This window comes from Vulpes vulpes, chromosome 1, assembly GCF_048418805.1.
Source record: "Vulpes vulpes isolate BD-2025 chromosome 1, VulVul3, whole genome shotgun sequence".
NCBI lineage: Eukaryota > Metazoa > Chordata > Mammalia > Carnivora > Canidae > Vulpes > Vulpes vulpes.
In genome coordinates this window covers 120,574,054-120,585,718 of record NC_132780.1, presented here as the reverse complement: position 1 = coordinate 120,585,718, position 11,665 = coordinate 120,574,054, and the positions used below count along the sequence as shown (strand labels likewise).

Sequence of the window (11,665 nt, the reverse complement as noted above, 5' to 3'; positions counted from 1 at the left end):
TCCCGGCTTTCCGGGCCCCCGTTCGCCGGTTCCGGGCGGCCAGGTGTCGCAGGCTGACGTACTTTAGGTCCTTAAGACTCCGGGGATTCCGCACAGATGAAAAAGAAAGTGCAACAGTCGATACAAGTGGAGCGGGGAGACCATCTGCGCAAGCACCAGCCCGACCTACCTGTCGCCGACCTCCCGGGCGGCGGCATCGAGCATGGATGGGGCTTGGTGCCAGATGCACGGGGGTTCCCAGAACAATTTTTTGAAGAATCAGCTGCGGGTGCGTGGGTTGGGGGGGGGGTGTCCTTCACAGGATGGATTTTACCCCCGTTAGTTCACAAGCCTGCTGTTTTCTCAAAAGGCAGGACAAGTGCTGGAACTGCTATCAGGTGTTTTTCTTGCATATTCTAGCCATGATTTACCTTCAGTACAGCCTCTGCTAACATAGCAGTCGAGGTATTAGTTTTTGTTAAAATGCACGCGTTAAATAAAAAAAATAAAATAAAAACGCTCGCGTTTAAGATATTCCCGAACTGGTTTTTGGGATTTCGTTTCGCTGGCCACCAGACCCAGTCCGATCCCCACCCCTCCTTTATTCCTTTCTAGAGGTAATCGAGAACTGCTACACTCTTTAGAAGGATACAGTAAAGGGAACTCTGGACTTTGATAAGGCCGGGAGGGGTGACTGACTACAGGGGCTAGCTGAATTAGTGACCGCTATCTGGGAAACCGGGTTCCATCAGCTCCCATCGTTACCGCTTACTACATTGCATCACAACTGCCTAATTGCTGATGTGTCCCAGTAGACTAATTCTGAGCTCAGAGGCCGGGTATCTTCATCTCCGTATGTCCAGGACCTAGCATTGGGTCCGGCATATAGGTTGTTCCATAAAGAATTCAGATGCCCTGACTCCTGGCTTTCACTCCAGGTTGCTGCCTACCCCATACAGATAGAGGTGAGCACCAGGATGAAGCCCCACGGCTTGGAAGTCCAAGAAAATGGTGGTGAAGTCTGCAAGTCTACATGTATAAAAAATAAATGCTTGTGACGATTCCAGAGTCATTCTGGGATGAGGGAGGACTTGCAATTTGGAGCAGGGATGTTGGGCAGTTACTACTTCAGCCATTTGTATACAACTGAAATGTCCCCAGGGACACGCGTACCCTGCAGATACAAATGATGTCTTATTAACAGGCAAATTTCATGAACTCTATAGCTGCCTTCTTTGCTTCTTGGTTAACTTTGGGAGCCTCACTGTAAGGTTCCCTTTACCATCTGGTAGTACCTCGACAAGTCCCCAGAGCGTTGGTGACTGCTCACACTGTTGCTGCGATTCCGTCTCAGCAACTCAGACTCTACCTTCTGTCATGTCACACTCCCACTTCTTCAGATCCCCAGGTCTTACTTTTTTCTAATCACTAGGGAAATACTCTCCTTACTGTGTGATCTGGGGTCTTCTTGAGGGGACTTAGAACAATGCTAACCCAAAAGGTGTTTTGAGGTTGCTTGGACTGTTTAAATAGAGCTCTCTCCTTCCCAGAATGTGCCTTTGCTACTAGAGTAAAGGCATCAAGGAAGGATTTCGATATAGTCAAGTTACCACACTATCTGGAACCATCATTCTTCTATCCTCAGCCCTTGTTGCTGAGTTCCGCGCACAGAACTCAAACACTTCTTCCCCAAACATGAATTTTCTCTCAGGAGTCACAAGTTTCCCTTTCCCTGCTAGGTTCATCAGATACTGCCTTTGCTACATATATTACAGTTCGTTGTATTATATATGATCATAAACTGTTTTCATAGGTAGAAAAAAACGAATTTTGAGAACTCCTCAGGGCCACTTCGTTTACTCATCCTTCAAAGCACAACTCAGATTTTACCACCATGAAGATTCCCATCTGCACTAGATGGAAATTTCTTTCTTCTCTCAACTCCAAATTCACATTGTATGAATACTGGCCTCCTGATTAAAGCCTCATGTCACCTTAATCGCCTTCTGCCTATGATGCCTCTCATACTGTTGTTTTTTTCAACTACAGAGCCCCTTGAGGTTAGGGAGCCTGTTGTAAACATTTTCTTATCTCCCACTCTGTGTATAGTAGATGCTCAAGAAGTATTTGAAAAATGTTAAATTTTGTAGTTGTAGCCCTCTGCCTCACCCACAGCACATTACCTCTGGATGCAGTAGGATTATCTTAAGTGATGGCATATTTAGATGCATGGGAAGATGGATTTTTGTGTACTTCTGTGTGTTCTTGTTTGTAGTCAGTGTAGGGAACTATCCTCTTTGGAGCTGAACCAAAGGAGCCCATTAAATTTTTTTCTCTTGGGAATCTCAGGCTGAGAGAGCCTGACAGTCTCTGGAACTGTACACAGCAGCACTCTAGAGCAGTCCAAAATTCTTGTCGAGGTTCCTGGAGTTGCCCTTATTTCTATCCCTCTAACTGCTAGGAAATGTGTCAAGGTTCTTTGAGATGCCCTCATATGCTTCTAATAAGTTCTTTTGAGTAAACTAGTTAGAAGTTTCTGTTCTTGGCAATTAGGAGAACCTGAATACCACAGTAGAATAAGGTTGGATACTGGTGACATCACACAGAGGATACTCTCCAGATAAAGAAAAGAAAGGCATTACTTGTCTTACCCATGTATCCTACTTCATTCAAATAAACTATTCTTTTTTTTTTTTCTAAGAAAAGTATGACCTTTAGTGCTCTAAGGAGGAAAGGTAAGTGTGGGACCTAGCTAATGTTTTTTTGTTTTTAAAGATTTTATTTATTTACTTACTTACTTGGGGGGGAGGGGGTAGAGGGAGAGGGACAGGCAGAGAATCTCAAGCAGACTCGACACTGAGTGCAGAGCTCAATGATCATGACCCTGAGGTGGTGACCTGAGCTGAAACCAAGAATCAGATGCTCAGATGACTGAGTCACTCAGGTACCGCAGGACCTAGCCAGTGTTAACAACAAACAAAAACCTTCAAAAGTTACAGGGATAAAAATTATTTTCAAAAACATACATTTTTCATAGCTACACACCATCCTCATACCACCTACACTGAGGTAAACACATAAGTAGAAAATCCGAATAACATTTCCTGAATTTAAATACAAAGGTAGCCTTATTGACTATTCAAAGAGCAGGTAAGAATCTGCATTGATCCAACTCTTAGAGTCTTGTCCAGTCCCCCTTAGGAGCCAACAGCTAGGCTAGTCTATCTGTAAATAGGATCTAGTTAAGTCAACTGCCTCCATCCATCCCATCCATCCATCCATCCACCCATCCAAACACCCATCCATCTACCCACCCATTCTCCCAATAATTCTTTGTATCTACTCTGTGCGAGGCACTGTACTGGATAATAGAGACATCAAGATGAGTAAAACATGATTCTCACACGTCAAGAAGCCCACAGAACAGTACCAGAAATAGTCAAATACTTGCAGTGCAATGAGATGTTATGTAACTCAGGCATGAGCAAAGTTATTTATGATAGCTCCTACCTGCATAGAGGAATGAAAGAAAAGGTTCAGAGATGGGATACCTGAGCTGGAACTTGAAGCAAAATGGGAAATTCCCAGGGAAATGCAGCTTCAGCTCCTAATCCAAAGGACAGAAAATTCTGTTTCTAGTCTAGTGACAGGAAAATTAAAACACGGAGAGAAAGATAACATTGCTGGGGCCTCATACTGACAAGGCAAAACTACAGTACAACTCAGAAATCCAGATTGCTTATCGCTAGACTTCTAGCACCTGAAGACATGGTCCCCATGAATTTTTAATACATAGAAACATCTAACTTTCAATGTCTGCCTTATTCTATGCAATGATCTTACCAAGGATATCCAACTCCTCTATGACTGTCCTTAAAATTTTGTGGAAGGAAGTTTAAAAAACCAAATACATTTCTCACTAATGGAATAAAATCCCTGATCTTATATGACTGAACCTCACTCACATTTACTAATTGTGAAACCAACTAATACTGAATGGTTCTTTAAGAAGCAAAGTAGAAGAGTTGATTTCAGTGTGGGAAAGTTGGGACTAAGGAATGAAGTTGGTTCTGAGTCCTCTGACTCTATGGGTTTTCAATTAATATTTTTTCTTTATTTTTGACTGTGTTAGGGGAGCATCCTGAGCAATTAAGCTACTATCCAAATGTTTTTTCCAAAAAATGGAAAGTGGAAAGAAGGTACTCCAACATGGATTTGCACTGAAGTATCTTCTCCATCCTCAAGCTGGATGTCTAAGCTCCCAATGTAACATTTCAGAGGTGAAGACTCCTTGAGGTCACCACACACTCTGGAAGCTATGGACTACTGCTAATTTAAAGAGGAAAAATATTAAGGGTGTGCAAGGAGTAAGGAAGAACTGGTTGGTGTTTTATGCACAGTTCCTTTGAAGAGTGAAGACTACTTCCTAAATTTATTAAGAGGTTTTGTTTTTGTTTTTAAATAGAGACCATAAAAACAAGTGTGTGAAGGCACAAAAGGGGAACTTGAAATCCAGTTGCAATAATTATTCATGCAACTGGCCCCTTTCTATGTGGCATTATAGAAACCTCCTGAGTACCAAAAAGCTTATGCTTTTACAAAAGAGAACTGCCATATCACTGCATGGCACAACTACTGCTTCCTTAGACCTTTCAGGAAATGATCCCCAAGAATTTTTCACAAACCCTATAGGGCTTCCTACATTAAAATACAGTGACAGAGATAAAACCTAGAATAACTGCAGAATTGTGGTGATGAAAAAATAAAAAGAATTGTGGTGATGAGTTGTACTAGTTCCAAATGATCAATTTTCTGCTCCAAATAATGGGACAAAGTACCATCCCATAGACACAGTTAATTTCACAGTGATGGACATACATGTATGGATGGTCTGAGGCACAAGCTGTGATTGGTCTTAAGAAAATAAAAAGTAGAACTGGGTTCAAAACCCATATCTTATGATTTCTGGTCCTTATTCAGCCAAAGCTTTGAGCTGCTTCAGGTCTGTATTATACACATTTTGGATCGTTCTAGAGAGTTGCTCTGGGTGCAGCATGATAAGGAAAACCAGGTATTTGGCTTGATAAAAGTATTCAAGGTATCGTGCCACATTCATGGTAAGCTTCTCACCACAGGCTGAGAGCTGCTGCCAGAGAGCACTGTGGTCTGATGATGATTACTAGAGTTCAGTTTTCAAAATTTTCGGAATAATCTGATCATAGCCTTTCCTTCTTGTTACATTATAGGACAGGAATTTAGAATATTCTGTCAACAGGCTCTCCCAGTAACAGGTGACGTCTTCCATCTGCAAGTGGTTCCTAATAAACTGGCTTCCCCTAGAGACAAAATTAACAAGAACATTTAAAGCACAGCATTTTATAATACTAATAGCTTACATGGGATTGTAATAGCTTACTTTGTGCTAAGCACTGTACAGAATTCTTATGCTTTATATGAATTCTTTTGATTCTCAGAGCCAAGCTTATAGCCAGCCTATCCACATACATGCACTTAGCAATAAAACTTATAAACTTAATATCTTTTTTCTTAAAAACAAACGTATAAGGAGTGAATGCTCAGAAATTCTGTACTTGTTTAATTACCTCAAAAATTTCAGTCTATTTCTATAAAGGATGGGCTTGGGACATATGGGAATGTGTGTTTTCCTCCAGAACAGCTTTAATTCTGATTATTTCTGTATAGTGAGGATGTACTCTACCTATCACCATGATAACAATATTCATATACCTTCAGCTAGAGCGCAAATTGGGGATGCTAAAGTAAAATAAAAAAAGGAAAAATGAACAGAACTTACCTTTCAGCAATTTCTTGAGCCACATCATCATTTGCTTTTACAAAATGCAACAACTCCCTAAAATTGAAATAATTATTAGACTTTATAGACCAAGCTAAGAAAAAAAGACTATATATGTGTGTGTGTGTGTATATATATATATATATATATATATATATATACTGGCACAAAAACAGACAAGTAGATCAATGGAGCAGAATAGAGAAACCAGAAATGAACCCACAACTATATGGTCAATTAATCCTCAACAAAGCAGGAAAGAATATCCAATGGAAAAAAGACAGTCTCTTTAACAAATGGTATTGGGAAAACTGGACAGCCACATCAGAAGAATGAAATTGGACCACTTCCTACACCACACACAAAAATAAATTCAAAATGGAGGAAAGACCTAAATGTGAGACAGAAAATCCTAGAGGAGAACACAGGCAATAACCTCTTTGACCTTGGTATTGACCTTGGTATTTTGACCTTGAAAACCAGGTATTTGGCTTGATAAAAGTATTCAAGGTATCGTGCCACATTCACGGTAAGCTTACTTATTAGACATATTGCTGGATACAAGGGAAACAAAAGCAAAAATGAACTACTGGGACGTTGTCATCAAGATAAAAAGCTTCTGCACAGCAAAGGAAACCATCAACAAACTAAAAGACAGTTTACAGAATGGGAAAAGATATTTGCAAATGATCTGATAAAGGGTTAGTATCCAAAAGAACTCCAAACTCAACATCCCCCCCTCAAATAATCCAATTAAGAAATGGGCAGAAGACATGAGCAGACACTTTTCCAAAGAATTCCAATGGCTAACAGAGACATGCAAAGATGTTTAACATCATTCATCATCAAGGAAATTCTATCAAAACCATGATGAGATACCATCTCACACTTGTAAGAATGGATAAATAACAACACAAGAAAAAACAGGTGTTGGTGAGGATGTGGAGACGGGAAACTTCTTGCACTATTGGTAGGAATGCAAACTGGTACAGCCACTCTAGAAAACACTATGGGGGTTCCTCAAAAAGCTAAAAATAGGGGACACCTGAGTGGCTCAGCAGTTGAGTGTCTGCCTTCGGCTTGGGGCATGATCCTGGGGTCTGGGATCGAGTGCTACATTGGGCTCCCTGTGGGAAGCCTGTTTCTCCCTCTGCCTATGTCTCTGCCTCTCTCTGTGTCTCTCATGAAGAAATAAATAAAATCTTAAAAAAAAAAAAAGCTAAAAATAGAACTACCCTATAATCCAACAATTGCACTACTAGATATTTACCCAAAGGATACAAAAATACAGATTTGAAGGGGTACATGCAACCTAATGTTAATAGCAGCATTATCAACGATAGCCAAACTATGGAGAGGGCCCAAATGTCCATCAAATGACAAATGGATAAAGAAGATGTGCTGTGTATATACAATGAAATATTATTCAGCCATCAAAAAGAATTAAATCTTGCCATCTGTAACTATGTGGATGGAACTAGAGTGTATTATGCTAAAGTGAAATAAGTCAGAGAAAGACAAAAACCATACGATCTCACTCATTTGTGGAATTTAAGAAAGAAAACAGATGAACATATCAGAAGGGGGAAAAGTAAAAAAGGAGTGTGGGAAACAAGCCATAGGTGACTCTTAATGACAGAGAACAAACTGAGAGCTGATGGAGGGAAGTGGGTAGGAGATGGGCTAGATGGGTGATGGGTATTGAAGAGGGCCTTGTGATAAGCACTGGGTGTTATATGTAACTGCTGAATCACTGAATTCTACTCCAGAAACCAATATTGCACTGTAAGGTAACTAACAAAATTTAAATAATTAAAAATAAAAATAGAAACAGTTCCCTAAATTTGGAAAGAAAAAAAGAAAGACCATAGACCAAGATCTATGGTTAATCTCTAGATAGGTAGATAATGGATTCCTTCTTTTTTATATTTTTTAAGATTTTATTTATTTATTCATGAAAGACACAGAGGGAGGCAGAGACACAGGCAGAGAGAGAAGCAGGCTTCCTTCAGGGAGCCTGATGCAGGACTTGATTCCAGGACCCAGGGATCATGACCTGAGTTGAAGGCAGACGCTCAACCACTGAGCCATGCAGGTGCCTCGGATTATTTCTTTTTTAAAGCAAAGATATTAGAGTCCTCACAGGGCCAAAACAACAACAATATCAATAACAAAAGCTCATACATAGTCTAAAGGCAATCTGTTTATAGATTTGGGACATACTTGAGAGAATAGAGAAATGTTCAATGATACACATAAAAAATCAATAGTGATGAAGTTTCCCTTCTGTCTCTTGCTCTTGCCCCCAGAGGAGGGCATGGGGCTCGCATTCCTGGCCCCTTGCCCTATTCCTGGCCCCTTACCCTATCTCTTCTTAGCTCCTCCCATTACGTGAGAAAATTAGTCTCAGCTTCAGTGGTGTCAGTTCTCACATTGTATCTGAAAGTCTCTTTGACAATATAACAGCATCTAACATCCCTATCTTTAGTCTTTGAGAGATAAGAGCTTTTCCACTGCGTACTGTCTGAATGTTACATTTCAAAGTAGCATTAGAGCACTTTTTCAAATTAAATCTCGCGTATAGCCTAGTTGAATAGCGGCACTATATATGCAAACCAAGTAAGAAAAAAATCTTTCAAGAGAAAAAGTCACCAGTTGTAAATGTCCTACATGGCCGGGGCCTGGGAGGCAGATTGTGGGCATCATTAGGCACTCTGCTTGGGGGAGAGCCACTCACTGGACATTGGAGAGATCTGTTTTGACTGGGATATAGTGAACCCATGGCTTCAGTTGTGGATAGAAGAATTCCAACCACTCATCACCAACATGGAAAACAAGTGAACCACACAGGAAGAGGTGTTTGAACCGGAAGCTTGCAGCTACACCTCGAAAATTAAATAGATACCTGGGAAAGAAAGAGCAAAATACACTTGATACTATACGTCTGCCACAAATATGATCTTTTTTCTTTTTATTCCCCCCTCCTCTTCTCTCTTTTTATTATTCCTCTCCCTCCCTTTCTATTTTCAGCTTTCCAGGACACATCCACATGTCCCTGCAGGTTTCCAGGGCCTATTGCCTGTTTTAGGTAATGTCAGGGTGAGGGGAGCAAGGAGGATTCTTTCTCCAGACAGACCCAGATAGGGCCATGAGCTGGGTGCTAGACAGACATGTTAAGACTCAGATGGAGACAGTATCTTAGGGCTTTTTTTTTTTTTTTTTTTTTTAATTTTTATTTATTTATGATAGTCACACAGAGAGCGAGAGAGAGGCAGAGACACAGGCAGAGGGAGAAGCAGGCTCCATGCACCGGGAGCCTGATGTGGGATTCGATCCTGGGTCTCCAGGATCGCGCCCTGGGCCAAAGGCAGGCGCCAAACTGCTGCGCCACCCAGGGATCCCGATCTTAGGGCTTTTGTACAAGATTTCCTGGGCCTAATCTCTTTAATTAGAGTCATGGCTCCCCAAAACCTTGTTTTTCCCATAAGGTACCCCACTGAAAGCCTCCGCTGTTCCCTGTTCCCTCTTTTTCTCAAGTTGGAAGAAGAGAACCAGGTATACACATCATCAACCTTCAAAGAAATACTCTCTGGAAAAAAGCTATCTTAGAACATTTTCTTTTCAGCATTTCTCATGTACCCCCATCTCCAGCTAGAGTTGTTTCTACCCTATACTTCCCACTGTGCAGTGTAATCAGCATTCACCTGAATTCCCCCACTTCCTCCTGCTAACCTGGTTTTACCTGCTCACCTAATCCTTAGTCCTGACATTGAATTATAATATTTCAGTTACATATGCCTTATTCGTTTTGAAATGTAAACCCTTATTAACTTGATACATACTTCATCTAACTTCACCTCTTGGCTGGATGGGGTGTTGGAGAGAGGGAGTCCCACCACTCTGCTTACTAGCAGCAAGGTGGGTCCTAGTATTGAAGTTCTCCCCCAAAGTGAAGCTACTCCAGATGCAACAGGGAAACCAAGAGTCAGGAGTCCTGGAAGTCTTACTTGTATTTGCAGTGATCCACAAGATGGACATCCTTAGCAGCTGGCTTCCCCAAGGTATCCTTCAAGCAAAAAGAATGTTATTAGTATTGAGAGTGGTCGTATTGATAGAAGACCACTCACTGCAGCAAGCATTGTTAAGCATTCCATCAACATGACCTCATCTCAGTGCCCTGAATAAACACATTCAGAGACATTATTATCTCATTTTATAGATGAAGGAGTCATGGCCTTAAAAAGCTGGAGGGCCCTTGCTCAAGGTCATGTGTGCCTAAGTAAAGGAGCAAGGGTTTTAACTCAGGGCCTGTCTGATTTTAGAGGTTAAAGCTCTCAGAGCCACATGGATCCTTCTCTGTACTTAGAGGTCCTAACTTACAGCATGTTTCACTCTGTGTAAGTTATACATACAAGACGTTAGGTGGTGGCTGGTGGGCTTAGAGGTGTAACCCACACACGATTTTGTTGGGGGTGCAAAGTACTTAGAAATAAAAATTCAAACCATTGCCAACACTCATAGGTGGTAAGATATTTCTTACAAAAATCCAGATTTCCAACTTTTCTCATAAAAAGAAAAAAGAAGATCTGGTAAACTGGACTCCCAGTCCCTTGGCAGCAATCACTGGACCTCTAGCATTCTCTCTTGCTCACTCCTGTGGCCCTCAGGGGCATTTGAGTTTGAGACACCCCCCCACCCCCCGGCCTCCATCTGTATTCCAGCTACCCTGGCAGATGGTAAACGTCTTAGTGAGGGAAACAAGTCTTACTTGCTTGCCCAGCTTCCCACAGTAGAGGCTGTGCTGAATGGATACATTTTTTCATATTATTTTTTAACAAAATTTCTTAAAATTTCATTTGCTCCAGTTTGATTAAAAGTATCAAATAATACATCTCAGATATGCTTAGTTTTCCCACAAGTTTAAAATTTTTTTCCTTATTATCCCCATATAGTATATGGAAATTTCAAATGAGGACTTTTAAGGCTTAAAGTTCTTTGAATAAAGCAGGAAGTCACAGAGGTTAAGAGAACAGAGATGAACTCCAACCTGAAGGAGCCAGTCATTGCTGGCTTCACCTTACAATTCACCTCTCTGAATCCCAATTCCTCCTTCTGACCTGGTTCTATCTGTTCATCTAAACCTTAGTCCTGGCATTGAGTTATAATATTTCAGTTTCATGTGCCTTATTAGTTTTGAAATGTAAACCCCTATTTTTAAACAAATGAAGATGCCTGGACATCCCCAGAGACTCTGATTCATTTGATTGATGTTTTTAAGCTCTCGGATTAGATTGTATAGTCAGGGTTGAGAACTAATAGTTTAAACCAGGGGCTGGCAAATTACAGCCCAGAGGCCAAATGCTGTGGCCCACTACTTGCTTCTGTATACAACCTATAAGCTAAGAGTATTTTATGTTTCTAGTCCTTGAAAATACCTAAGGAAGAATATTTATGACATGTGAAAATTACATGAAATTCAAATTTCCGTGCCGTAGATAAAGATTTACTAGAATATATCCAGGTTCATTCATTTATATATATTCTGCAGCTGCTTTCACCCTGTGACAGCAGAGATAAATAACTACAATAAGACCATACAATCCACAAAGCCTAAAATATTTACCATCTGGCCCTTTCCATAAAAAGTTGGTTCCTCTGGCTTAAACCTTCAAAGTGGTTAAAAACTACTACTCATAATATGGCCCAGAAGAGCAACGTGAATTTGAAAAATAATAATTTACATATATGCTAATACTAGTTTGTGGAACTTTCTCTACATTCCTCTACTGCTGAGAGAGAACCTAATCTGGAATTCTACCCAGGTGGCAATTTCTTTGAGTAGGAATGTTCCCTGCTATGATTCTATTCAGA

At 40.7% G+C, this 11,665-nt stretch overlaps 1 protein-coding gene across 1 annotated transcript in view; it reads right to left on the bottom strand.

The window, feature by feature from the left end:
- Positions 1 to 2,737: 2,737 nt before the first annotated feature.
- Positions 2,738 to 11,665, bottom strand: part of POGLUT1 (protein O-glucosyltransferase 1) — a 28,760-nt gene continuing 19,832 nt past the window's right edge. Inside the window, exons 8-11 of the mRNA XM_025990113.2 lie at positions 9,802 to 9,860; positions 8,532 to 8,699; positions 5,795 to 5,851; positions 2,738 to 5,315 (exon numbers count right to left, since the gene is read on the bottom strand). Of these exons, the coding sequence (XP_025845898.1) occupies positions 5,159 to 5,315; positions 5,795 to 5,851; positions 8,532 to 8,699; positions 9,802 to 9,860 (441 nt within the window). The 3' untranslated portion in view covers positions 2,738 to 5,158. The remainder of the gene's footprint in view (positions 5,316 to 5,794; positions 5,852 to 8,531; positions 8,700 to 9,801; positions 9,861 to 11,665) is intronic.